At 31.2% G+C, this 12,673-nt stretch overlaps 1 protein-coding gene across 8 annotated transcripts in view; it reads left to right on the top strand.

The window, feature by feature from the left end:
* The window catches only part of TXNDC16 (thioredoxin domain containing 16), a 128,038-nt gene extending 115,589 nt beyond the window's left edge, over window positions 1-12,449 (top strand). For 6 of the 8 annotated variants that reach the window (XM_074290547.1, XM_074290548.1, XM_074290545.1 and 3 more), the window contains 5 exons: window positions 268-352; window positions 2,000-2,138; window positions 3,609-3,769; window positions 4,764-4,954; window positions 12,086-12,449. In XM_074290547.1, coding sequence (XP_074146648.1) covers window positions 268-352; window positions 2,000-2,138; window positions 3,609-3,769; window positions 4,764-4,954; window positions 12,086-12,285 — 776 coding nt within the window. In that variant the 3' untranslated portion in view covers window positions 12,286-12,449. Of the gene's footprint in view, window positions 1-267; window positions 353-1,999; window positions 2,139-3,608; window positions 3,770-4,763; window positions 4,955-5,524; window positions 5,663-12,085 lie in introns of those variants that run through there. The other 2 variants (XM_074290550.1, XM_074290551.1) reach the window with 1 other exon arrangement.
* Window positions 12,450-12,673: the final 224 nt, after the last annotated feature.

The following is a 12,673-nucleotide window of genomic DNA, read 5'->3' as shown; positions in this document are numbered from 1 at the left end:
AGAAGAGAATAAAGGAATATATATATTAGGATTAATTTTTTTTGATAGCTAAACCTCTAGGTAGGTTAATATAGTATTTAAAATGTACTGCTAAAAAAGTAAAATGTTAACTCACAAATATCTCTAAATTTATCTTGTTTCTTCTGTTTATTTTGTATTCTTGTTTGTAAGAGAAATACACTTTTTTAATAAATCAATTCAGATTTATAAACTTACATATTTTTAAAGGAACATTTTAAAATTTGGCATATTTTTATATACTTATAGAAAAGGAAAATTTCATTGAAGCAGGAAACAGTCTAAAAGGTTTTATCATCACAGGATTCTATTCTGAAGATGATGCTTTGATCCTGTAAGTTTTTACTTTCTTCAGTTTTAATAAATAATTGAAAATAATCCAGAAATTTTCATAATCTCCTTGGGAACATAATTGTTCAGTAAACAGTTGAATACAAAATAGCAGTATTAACATGCTATTTATCCCAAAATTTGGATTTCTCTCCAAAAAATTGTATGATAGTGGCATACTGATAAACTGCTTAGTAATTCACTTTACCTATTTTCGTAATTCAGTCTAAGGCCATAACTTATGGAATGATCCTAATTGCTACTTCATCCTCTTTCTGATTTTTCTTACCCTGTACTTTTGTTCTCCTGCCATTTTTAGAGGGACGGGGATGGGACTGGGTAGATTTGAAAGCTGTTCAGGACAAATAGAGTTTTTCTTTATGTGATTACTGAAATTCATAGGCTTATTGTTCTCTAAAATCTCTGTTATTTCTGGAGGTATCAATGACATCTGTGAATATAAAACATTTTTCTTTAATACATGATACTTGTAATCAGTATTTTTGAAGCTTTTAATTATATAATTTATAATGCCTTGAGTTATATAGAAGCTTTACTTGCTGCAGAATGAAGGATTTAGCACCAAGTGAGGCAGGTTTAATAAGCATGCAAATACTGACTTGAGTGGGTTTGCTCCTTCTTGGGCAATCTGATGGTTCTATTACTTACTTGTAGGGACTCACAGTATTCGTGCCAGACTTCATATGCACACATCACAGCCCCCCAGAACACCAAGCTTTACAAGCACATGCTATAATTGCTGACTGTTTAATTTAAAGACATTTCTAACCTATTTCATTTTAAATACAGTTCATTTTGGGATATCTCATACAGTTTAAGACCTTTTTATACAGAAGGATATTTTTCATGACTAATACTAAATTTTCTGTGATGATCATTTCTTCCTTTTTTCTGACCACCCTTTCTATAATTAATATTGTATGCAAACAATGATCATGTGTCACCCATGGCACTGATAAAAGTATTAGGTCTTGGACCCATATAAGTCCTCCTGTTTTGACAAATCTCTTAAAAATGTCTTTTTTATCCTGTAGGCAATTATGTACTCATTTAGATGTCATCTTGGCTTAAGATTTTAAATATATTTTTGGTCTCTGAGCAGATTTTAGGGGTGATATTTCAGTTGCTCACTTCATAGTTTTATAATATCTGTATTTTTTATATGAATTAGTAATTTGCATATGACTCAGGAAAATTCATATAGAACCTCATTATTGTCTCATTTAGATCGCAGCAGTTTTCCCTCATTTAATTAAATGAATTTTGAGTGGAAGGTAGTAATCAAAAGTGGGTGAAGATCTCTTTTCAGCCTAAAGAGTCTTTAGGTCAGAAAAGCATGACAATTATTAGTTGCTTTGCCAATACACTGATAGTAGGTACATAGTATAGAAGAGAATTTGGAAAATCAAGCTGAAATTATATTTGTTACTTTTCAATCTACCAGGCTTTCCAGCTTCCCAGAATCAAGCAATTAGAAGTTTGTTAGTCTAGCATTGTATTCCTTTCCTACTGATTAAATCTTTCCATTTGCTTCATCCCCTCATGGTCTCCCAATTTGCTTGGACATCTGATTTGGATTTTACATACTTAAAATGTCTTGTTTATTAAAATAATCTTACTATGTCCATAGGTCAAAGAAATATGCTGTGACTCTTCCAGCACTATTGCTTGCCAGACACAAAGAAGAGAAGATAGACAGCATTCTGCTCTCTAATTCTGATGCTAAGGATATAGTTCAAATAATAAAAAGTACAATGTCGGGAATATTTGTGAGTATATTTTTATAGCATCTGTGATATTCAAAATCAAGAAAACTAAACCTAAAAAAAAGATTTATCTCTGTATCTACATACTCTTTTAGTTTTCACTGGCCTTGACCACTGAATTGAAACCTAGCTGCTTTGTTATTATTAAACTTTAATATAACTTTTAAATCTACTACCAAAATTTAATATGCTGGATATGGATATGGATAATTTGTAAGGCTAATGTTAGTTAATATAAGTGAGTGGGATAAGATTTTGTGGTAGATTAACATACTTCCCTTACAAAACAGCTATGACTACATTATTGTTAGTGCATGTATTACAACATTGTTAGAAAAAAAATTAGATGAGGGCAACAACTACCAAAAAAAAACCAAACCCTTCAACATAAGACAGTGTATAGGAAGAGGAATATATAAGGGTCGGGGAAGAGATAATGGAAGATGGAAAAAGGAAAAAAATAATGATTCACCTGAATTGAATGCGAACTTAAAGAAACATAGACTTGTTTGTAAACAGAAAATTATGCTCAAATATGAGAAGTTTTCTCACTACAAGTTTGCATGTGACCCTTGAATGACATTACAGGTCTGCTCTAAAAAAGTTAATTGGATCTTAAGAAATACATTATTTCCATAGCCTTTACCAGTATCACATGTTTTGTTTTCTATAAATTTCTCTTCTTCCCCCCCAAATATCCTTTAATTAGTAGTAAAAATACATGGTTTAGCACTGTGTTATATATTGAAATATTTTTCTGTTATTATTTCCATGTAAGGATAATAGAGTAGATCTGCCTTTATCATATCTTCATTTATTTATAGTTCCTCTAAAAGTCCTTTGTAAGATATTACCAAGTACTAAGTGATATTTTTTATTTAAAATCTGAAAATTTTGACATCAAAATTTAATTTTTCCCTTGAGAAATTAACATCAGGAAAGGTAATAGTTTAAATATTAAAATAAGTTTTATCATTTTAATGTTTGTTTTTTATGTGTCTTTTGGTATTTTTGTTCCTAGATCTTCCAGATGAACCTTATTACAATATAATAAATTTGAAAGAGATTACTAGAAGTTTCATATTCTTGTTAAATAAGTAAAGTTTTTTATCAGTGAATTTATTTTAAAATGTTAATACTTGAATTACCAATATTTTTAATATTAATTTCAATATGTTGAAGTGCTTGTTCAGATAATGTGAACAGATGTTAATGACATCTTTAAAAACAAAACTTGAGTTTTATAATCCGCAGGCCAACATAGGAAAGTTTGCAATTAAATAAAACCTGCATTTAAAATATTTACTTGACAAAATGTAAAATTTTAAGAGCAGAATGTGTTGTATTTTTCAATTTTATTCAGGATAATCTCCTCTTTTTCTTTCTCCTTTTTTTCCTTTTTTCTGTCTTCATACCTCATCTCCCCTCATTCCTCTCTTTCATTTTTCTTCTATTTGTTTTTTCATTTAACAGCCAGAAATAACAGTGGAAAATCTTCCTGTCTATTTAAAACTAAAGAAACCATTACTTATTTTGTTCAAAGATGGCAATTTAAATCACAAGGATGAAAAAGAAATGTTAACCTTAGTAAAGCAAAAACACCTGGAAACACTCATCCCTTGCTGGTTAAATCTGTAAGGATAACATGACATATTTCTCATTTTTACTATAGCTAAAAGCATCTTGGCAAAAGTGTCATAATTGAGTTCCATTCCAGGATGAAATATGCTCTGGTGTTTTCTAATATATTTATTAGTGAAAACTTTTAAAAATTTTACATATATTTTCTTTACAAATGTGATATATTAGTATAATAAATATATGCTTCATTCAGAGTAAGTAGATAAACATTATTTTTAACTCATTACAAATGAGCTAATAATTTAAATCATTTTAGCAGATTCTTTTGAGTTATATAATTATTGTGAATTGGCTCTTGAATTATACAGCCTACTTAAAGACAAATAAGGTTTTAAATTGAAAATTAGAAGAAAAGGCAATTTTAAAAGATAGAAATAATCTATTAACTTTTAAAACTTTTTATTAATCATATATCTCAAAATGAAGGTTATATTTATATAATTTGAAGCCACACTTTTTTTTTTTCTGAGAAAAAGTAATTAGCTTTCTTTTTTTGGCCTCTTTAGACTTACAACTGATTGATTCCCTTCTTTTTATTCTAAAGAATATGTGCATTTTGTTTTAAAATTTATAAAATGGGGAAGATTATATTTTATAGTTATTTGATTTGATTTTAAACTAAACAAGTATTGCTTTTGATTCATGACTGACTTCTGAACAGAAATAATTGACCATGGAAACAATTGAATAATTTTGGACTTGATTTTTAAAGATATTTTAAAAAATGTATTATCTTTTAAAATTAAGAATAATATTAATAATATTAATATTAAGAAATCTTTCTCCAACAATATTAGGCACAGCATATATTTGTTCCTAGAAGTCACAAAAGGTCATATTCTTCAGAAAATTTTACTTTAGGTCTTTGTTATAAATAAAAATTATTAATATGACACAGATTTGAAATTTGATTTCAATCAAAATATAACCTTGGGTACTTTGTTTTAGAAATAAAATATTAACTTGTTGATTTGTTCATTTTTATAGTAAAACTACTCCTGTGGGGAGAGGAATACTGAAAGCTTATTTCAAACATCTGCCTCCACTACCAGTTCTTGTTTTAGTGGATCTCCATTCACGGGGCCAAGTAACTTCATTTCCATTGGATCAAACTATAAATAAAAAAAACATTTTGTTGTGGCTTCAGAGATTAGAAGGAGGATTAGAAAGTCCACTTAGTAAGTATTCAAATTTATATGTTACATAGAGCACTTAATTTTGTTGCATGGGGTTTAAACCCATGTTTGGTTTTTAAAGCCCTTTACATCCTAGCTCCAAACTGTATTTCCAGTCTCATTAGACATTGTCCCCCTTCCTGAACTCTACAATCAGACCAGAGTGGCATTCCCTGCGTTCCTCATGCATGACATTCCTCTCCCATCTCTGTGCCATTTGCTATACCTAGCATATAATCCTGGACAGAAGTAATCTAAATAGCAGAATAATAAGAGCATTTGAAACTGCTTAGATAAGTAGATGTAATCACTAACATTCTGTGTCTATTTAGAAGACATCATAGAACTGAATTTTAAAAAATCAAATAATTACAAGATGAGAAGACATGATTTGACATCTTGTCTGAAAAAGATGTGGGAAATTTGTGAATTGTCAACTCAATATGTGTGACAGTGAAAAAAGTTATTACAATCTTAAATCTTAAGAGAGTAACAGTATCCAATACTGAGCAAATAATAATCCCATTGTATTCTGCTTTTGATCAGACCATACATATGAAATGTTTTGTTCAGTTTTAGGAAGAACAGTGATATGTGGAAGAAAACCCAGAGTAAAACAACTAGGATGATTAAGGACCTCAAGATAAATAATGCTATAGGAGGACAGGATGAAGAACTAAAGATGTTTAATAAATAAAATAGAAATCTGAGTATAGGAATTTGTATTTCTCTTTATCATTTTTTCATGATTATTTCATTTGTTAAATTTGATTCATTTCTCTCTCACTTGGGAGTTAGACAAAGTGATCATATGAAAAAGATCTGAAACTTTTAATGATCTTCAAGTTCAATATGAGTTAACAGTGTATCATTATAGACCAGAAATGTAATTAACATTTTTCTTTAGTCTGGAGTGAGGGGACCTTGAAGAAAATATTACAAAACTGTTACAAAAATTTATGGGATGGATGCAACTAAAGCAGTTCTAAAAATGAAATTTATATTATAAAAATAGTGTTTGATGAGTTCAGTATGAATGTTGAAGTCCCTTATCATGAAGGCAAAAGTCAGGGAGGAGACAAAGATTGGGGCAGACATTGAAATCATTAAGGAAGAAGATAATTTCCTGGAGGTTAATGAAAAGATAACTGCTATCAGTATGTTATCAGTCAATAAACATCCATTAAGTACCTTCTCTAATGACCAAGTTAGCACCCTGGATACCTTAGAATCAGCCCCAGTCAGGATAAGCAAAAGTCTTTGATCTTTATTGTTGTTTTTTTGGTCCCTCTCAGGGGATATAGGAATCTTCACACCTTCTTTCTCTCCATCACCAAAGAATGATTCCTGCTTGTCCTACTCCACCCTCCAATGCCTCTTTTTCATTCACTTTATACACCCACAGATGGAGCCAGTACTGGATGGTGGGCCAGGGTCATTCTCCAAGCATATGCTAATAAGAGTATTGTCGATTAGTAATCAGCCTCAAGTGTTTGGACTCAGTGCAACTCAGTTTAAGCCCTTTACAACCTTCTAAATGACAGTCATTTTGCTATGTACTAGAAATACAAGGAAAAGCTAAAAGAGAATCTCTGCCCTCACAGAGCTTATAGTCTAATAGGAGAGATAAGAAGCAAACAAATACAAACAAGGTATGTGATTGTTATAAGAATAAATAGGAAATAATTAACAAAGGTGTCAAACCTATATAAAAATCAGATTAACAAGGTATTGAATAAATAAAGTAAAATGTTAATTGAAAGTCAAAGAATCTGGAACAATCTTCTGTCTTATTCAAACAGGAAAATTCAGTGAGGGGAGTTACAAACAGAAGTTATATATACTTAGGAGGAATAGCTAAGTAGATAGATGGAATAGTAGGTGAGTCACAATCTATTTATTGTTGAGTGATAGCACATTTCTAGAAAAATCATAGGTTTGGTTTTGGTTTCTTCTAGCCAGTTAACTGGCTAGGGACATGGTCAATGGCCTGGGTCTTTTGTAGGGGTCAGCAGAATATCTGAACTGTATGTAGGAAGAGGGAGGAGTTACAGAAGTGTCCTTGGATCTATCTCTTTCTGGGAATGGGGCAGTTAGAAACTGCTGATTATAGCAGAGATTCCCAGCTATTTTCCTTGGGAATAGGCGGTGATTAGAAATTGATAATCAGAACAGAGTAGGGGTCCCAGAATTTCCCAGAGATTGCAGGAGGAACATACTAGAAATAAGAAGGATTGAAAAAAAGCTTTCTTTAAAATGTGGGATTTTAATTCTTTCTGTGCAACAAGAAATTCAGTTCTGCACACACATATCTAGGATATACTATAACATATTAAACATGTATAAGACTGCCTGCCATCTAGAGGAGGTAGTACAGGGAGGGAAGGGAAAAACCGGAACAGAAGTGAGTGCAAGGGATAATGTTGTAAAAAATTATCCATGCATATGTACTGTCAAAAAAAAGATATAATTATAAAATTAAAAAATTAAATTAAAATTTAAAAAAAATTAAAAAGGTGGGATTTTACTTGGGACTTGAAGAAAGCAAGGAGGGAGAGATAAGTAGAAAGAGAGCATTCTAGGCATGGAGACAGCCAAAAGAAAATGCCTGGAATATCTTGTTTGTGGAGCAGCAAGATGTAATATACAACGTAAAGAAAACTAGTTGGGGTTAAATTAGTAAAGACTTTAATTGCCAAACAGAAGTTGGTAATAAACATGGATAGAGTGAACATCAGAGGAGGAGAAATGATAACGAGAAGCAAAAAGTATTTTAACTTCCCCACCTCAGTCAGTGAGTTGGATATATGAGTTAAGTGCAACTAAGGCTGGAAAGAATGGCCAAAGATATTGTGTCATAAGAAGAAGCAGTGTCTCACTGAGAGCAAGAAATTGGAAGAAGTAAGAAAGGGAAAAGTTTTAAAAAGAAAGAAAGTTTTTGTTTCCTTTGAAACAGCATTCCACATAGCATCATGGATCTTAAGTGGGAGGGGAATCATCTTGACAGCAGTGGAAACAAGGGAAGAGCAATGAGGACTGATAATGAGTTTCTGCAATGACAGCTCCAGAGTCAGTCACTGAAATGAATAAGGTATAATAAGATAAAGTTATGCTAATCATTGAGGAATGAGATAAGGCCAGTTATCCTCATTTCAAAAGAGCCAGGCGACCAATTTCCTTATTCTTGTCTATAGGAAATGTCTATAAGACATTTCCTATGCACCTTCTACATTTTCCTTCCTTCCCAGTCTAAAATCACTTGCCAGATTTTATATGATGAGCCAGCAAAGGAGAATGAAAACAGGTCAGACAAGTGGGTAGAGATCTAGGAAAGAACAGTCCTGCTCAAAAAGGAAGGAGAATTCAAGAGTATAAAGTGGTCAATATCATAGAAACAAGATACTCAGCAAAGATGAAGACTGAAAAAGACCATCAGATTTGACAAAGGATCATTGGTAATTTCAAACATCCCTTTTAATCTAGAAATAAGGGAGGAAGCCAGATCAGAAAGTGCTGAGGAGTAGCAGAGAGGAGCACCAAGTTTAACGAGCATCTTGTTCTTTCAATCTTGTTGAAAAGGGAAGAGATGTAGAATAATTTCTTAAAGGGATAAGATCTATTGAAAATTTATTAGATATGAGGAGGCTTTGCCATGTTTCAAGGAAATAGCCAAGAGAAGCAAAACCCTAGAGAGAGGAAGGGGACAAAATCAAAGATACCTATAATAGGATTGGTCTTGGCAAAGAAAAATAGCATTCCATTTTTAGAGATCATTATCTTTCTTGAATGACCCCTTAATTTGGATCCACAAAATGATATGCTTTATTGCAATCAAGGTAGGAAATTTTAACTGTTTTAATTAATTAAATATTATGCAGCAGTTTTTTCTTAAGTCTGAAATTGCTGAATTTATCCTCCAAAGTAGACTTCCCCAAAAATGTATCCTTCATGTTAAGATCTGTGAGCTAGTAAATGACATACAATGTCCATTGTACCAACTTGTTATTCAACAATCCTCAGAGAATATATCTGTCACAGCTGTGAAATGTGCTGCTTTTGCCTTCCTTGCTCGTTTCTTTGGCCCACACCTATGAATCTATTGCTGTGAGAAACTCTTGCATATTCTCTCCATTGATGTTACCTGAAACTTACAGTCTTTATTTTTTTTAATTAAAGCTTTTTATTTTCAAAACACATGCATGAATAATTTTCAACATTCATCCTTGCAAAACCTTGTATTCCAAAATTTTTCCCTCCCTTTTCCCTACCTTCTCCCCTAGAGAGCAAGTAATTCAATGTTAAACATGTGTTCTTCTATATATATTTCCACAATTATGCTGCACAAGAAAAAAGAAAAAAAATGAAAAAGAAAACAAAAGAATGCAAGCAAACAACAACAAAAAGAATGAAAATACTATATTGTGATCCATATTCAGGTCCCGCAGACCTTTCTCTGGGTATAGATGGCTTTCTTCATCACATGACCATTGGAACTGGCCTGAATCATCTCATTGTTGAAAAAAGCCACATCCATCAGAACTGATCATCACATAATCTTGCTGTTGTTGTGTACAATGATCTGGTTCTGCTCACTTCACTTAGCATCAGTTTATGTAAGTCTCTTCAGGCCTCTTTGAAATCATCCTGCTGATCGTTTCTTATAGAACAATAATATTCCATAACATTTATATACCATAATTTATTCAGTCATTCTTCAACTGATGGGCATTCACTTAGTTTCTTGCCACTACAAAAAGGACTGCCACAAACATTTTTGTACACGTGGGTCCTTTTCCCTCCTTTATGATCTCTGGGATACAGTCTCTAACTTATAGTCTTAAGACTGCTGAGAGACTAACTGGTTTTCCATGTTCACAGACAGCTAGTAGATGTCAGAAGTTGGACTTTAAGCCAGGTCTTCCTGACTCTAAAACTGGTCTTCAATTCACTATGCCACAGTGCCTCTCACTTTTTTTTTTTTTTTTTTTTGTTAACACTAGTTTTATTTTTTATTACCTTTGTGACATTAATTACCAAATACTTTTATATTTTGCTGATTAATTAGAAGTCTGAGACACTGGCTTCACATTCTGGCTATATCTGTGTAATCTTGGACAAATCACTTAACTTTATAGGCATACTGAAGAAATATAGTATATCCTATCTAATGTCCCTTCCAGTTTTGAATCATTTAACTAAAGACAGGATCTGTTTTGTTTTCAGTTAAGTTCAGCTGGTCTTCAACAGAATAGGATATAAACCACTTTAATATCCTGTCACCACGGTTAGACCACCAGACTACAGTATTTACTTTTAAAAATTAGTAAATTCCTAAATGATTGCCTTTCCTGAGTTTTATTTTGCTTTGTTTTGTTGTATTTTAGTGCAGAAGCCTAAAAACTATTTCTTATCAGTTGTCTACCCATTATATTCAAGAAATTTGAATTTATCTTTATATCATCTTTGAATTTACTACCTTATCTGTAGGAATCACCAATCTAAAACATTTTACGTTTGGGTAATATTGTAAATGATTGATAATATGGTATAGTGGATAGAGACCAGTTAGTCATGCCATCACTTAATACTTGGTTTCAGGTCCTGCGTCTGAGTCATATAGGTTTGTGACTATTGTCAAATCACTTAACTACTCATTATCTCAAATAAGTTACTCTCTAATACTAAAATTGAAGAGTATATTCTGATCTACATTAATGAGAATTCCCTATTCCAATGAAATCACAGGCCCAGTCAAAAAAAAAAAAAAAAAAAAAAAGACCCTGTGCTTTTAGAGGAAGAATACAAATTCACATTTGTAAGGTTTTGTTTTTGTTTTTGTTTTGTTCCATTACATTCTGATAAAAATTTATTGAAATAACCTGATTCCTTGAACTTTCAAACTCTTTTTCATTTTTTTAACTTATGAGAAATGTTTAGATTTCTCTCATTAACATCTCTGACTTCCTTGACATTTGTTGAAACTGTATAGTTTTACACGGTTTTGCAAGGGTGAATGTTGAAAGCTATCTTTGCATGTATTTTGAAAAATAAAAAGCTTTTATTATAAAAGTTAAAAATACAATTTCTAGAAAGCAGAATACATTTTTCTTCATTTGAATTTATATATTTTTTAAAGTGTTGGGTACATCTATACCTCTTATTTCTTTATTGCTTTTCCAAATAGTATTTTAGGAAATTTCTATTAAATTCCAGAATTTGTGTCTAAAATGGGTTATCTTAATGGAGAATTATTGGTGATACAAATAAGAATCAGTAACTTCTAATAAGAAGAAATCAAACCCCAACCTCATTTACATCTCCTTTCTCTATCTCTTCCTATAGTAATGGAAATAACATAGGATTTTTTAATCTTGAAATTTTTGACTACATTTAGTACTAAGCCTATCTGAAAATTTCAAATCATTTTCCATTTTCTAATTCAACCTGTTCAGTTGCAGTTTTTTGTATATCATTTTACATACATACTTAAATATATACATATGATAAACTCTTGAAATCAAGTAGAAACTGTGTAAGGACTGATACAGAGATTTTCCAAAAGGGAAAAAATGTAATTCTAAGAAAACCACATTTACAAAGTTTTTTATTGTTAATGAAAATAAAATGTCTTTTGGCACAAATACCTGAAAATTATAATACTATGAAAAAAGTCTTTTGGGTACTTTCATTAATTAGCTTTCTAGCAACTGAACTTTTAAAATTTTTATTTCATTTGAAAAAAATAAGAAAAAAAGACAAAGAGAAAAGGCATACAAAACAAAATAAAGCAAAACAAAAGAAAATGTTGTCATGTGTCCAGCAGAACATCAGGGAGGATTCAAAATATATAACAAAAAATTATAAAATCAAAAAAGTATATGTATTAGTGGAGGAAATTATATTGATAAATACCTATTTTTATTTACTTCTTTGTAAATTATTCTTTTGTTCTCTTCTACATACTTTTTATATTCTTTTTCCCCCATTCATCTTCCCCATCACCCCCTAGCAAGCTACAATTAAGAAAAGATGTATTGATGTATGCATATGTAGATATGTACATACATACATATATACATACACTCAGCTTTCTAGCAACTGAACTTTTAACAATTAACAAAATTCTTTTCCTAGAAACTTTATCTGATGAAGAGTGGAAACCACCCCTTCCTGCTTATAATTTTCTGAGCAGGATGGATGCTACTGTTCCCTACAGAGAAATTGCCCATTTTCCTACAGAGAATAAGATTGAATGTGCAAAAGCATCTGATCTACAACAGCATAACAAAGGACGCTCTGAAGATAAATCTGCAATCAGAAAGAAAGCTACTTAATTAAAGAAAATGAAGCACTGGAAAAGATGTTTAAACATGATGTTAATGATTGGTGATTTTCAAAATTTAGTTAACTGGAGCATTTGGGAAAAAATGTCAAAGATTTTTTGACTAATCTGACACTTGAGTGTATTACATTAAATAAAAAAAACATAACTTTTAAAGGCCTGGATAAAATTTTTATTCCTTAGATTGTTTGTTTAACTTATCTGGCATGTGAACAACGCTTTGAAGGGAGAATAGGCATATAGCCAGATAGAGGATAAAGAATTAATCTTCATATAAAGAAATGGACTGATCATCTGATGACATAGATATTTGAATGTCTTTAATGTCAGGCATAAATTATTAATATAAAAATTACAAATGTAAACTTTTTGCCAACAAG

This window comes from Sminthopsis crassicaudata, chromosome 2 (genome assembly GCF_048593235.1).
Source record: "Sminthopsis crassicaudata isolate SCR6 chromosome 2, ASM4859323v1, whole genome shotgun sequence".
NCBI classification, from domain to species: Eukaryota; Metazoa; Chordata; class Mammalia; order Dasyuromorphia; family Dasyuridae; genus Sminthopsis; species Sminthopsis crassicaudata.
Note: the sequence above shows the minus strand (reverse complement) of the source record. Positions and strands in the feature narration are given on the sequence as shown.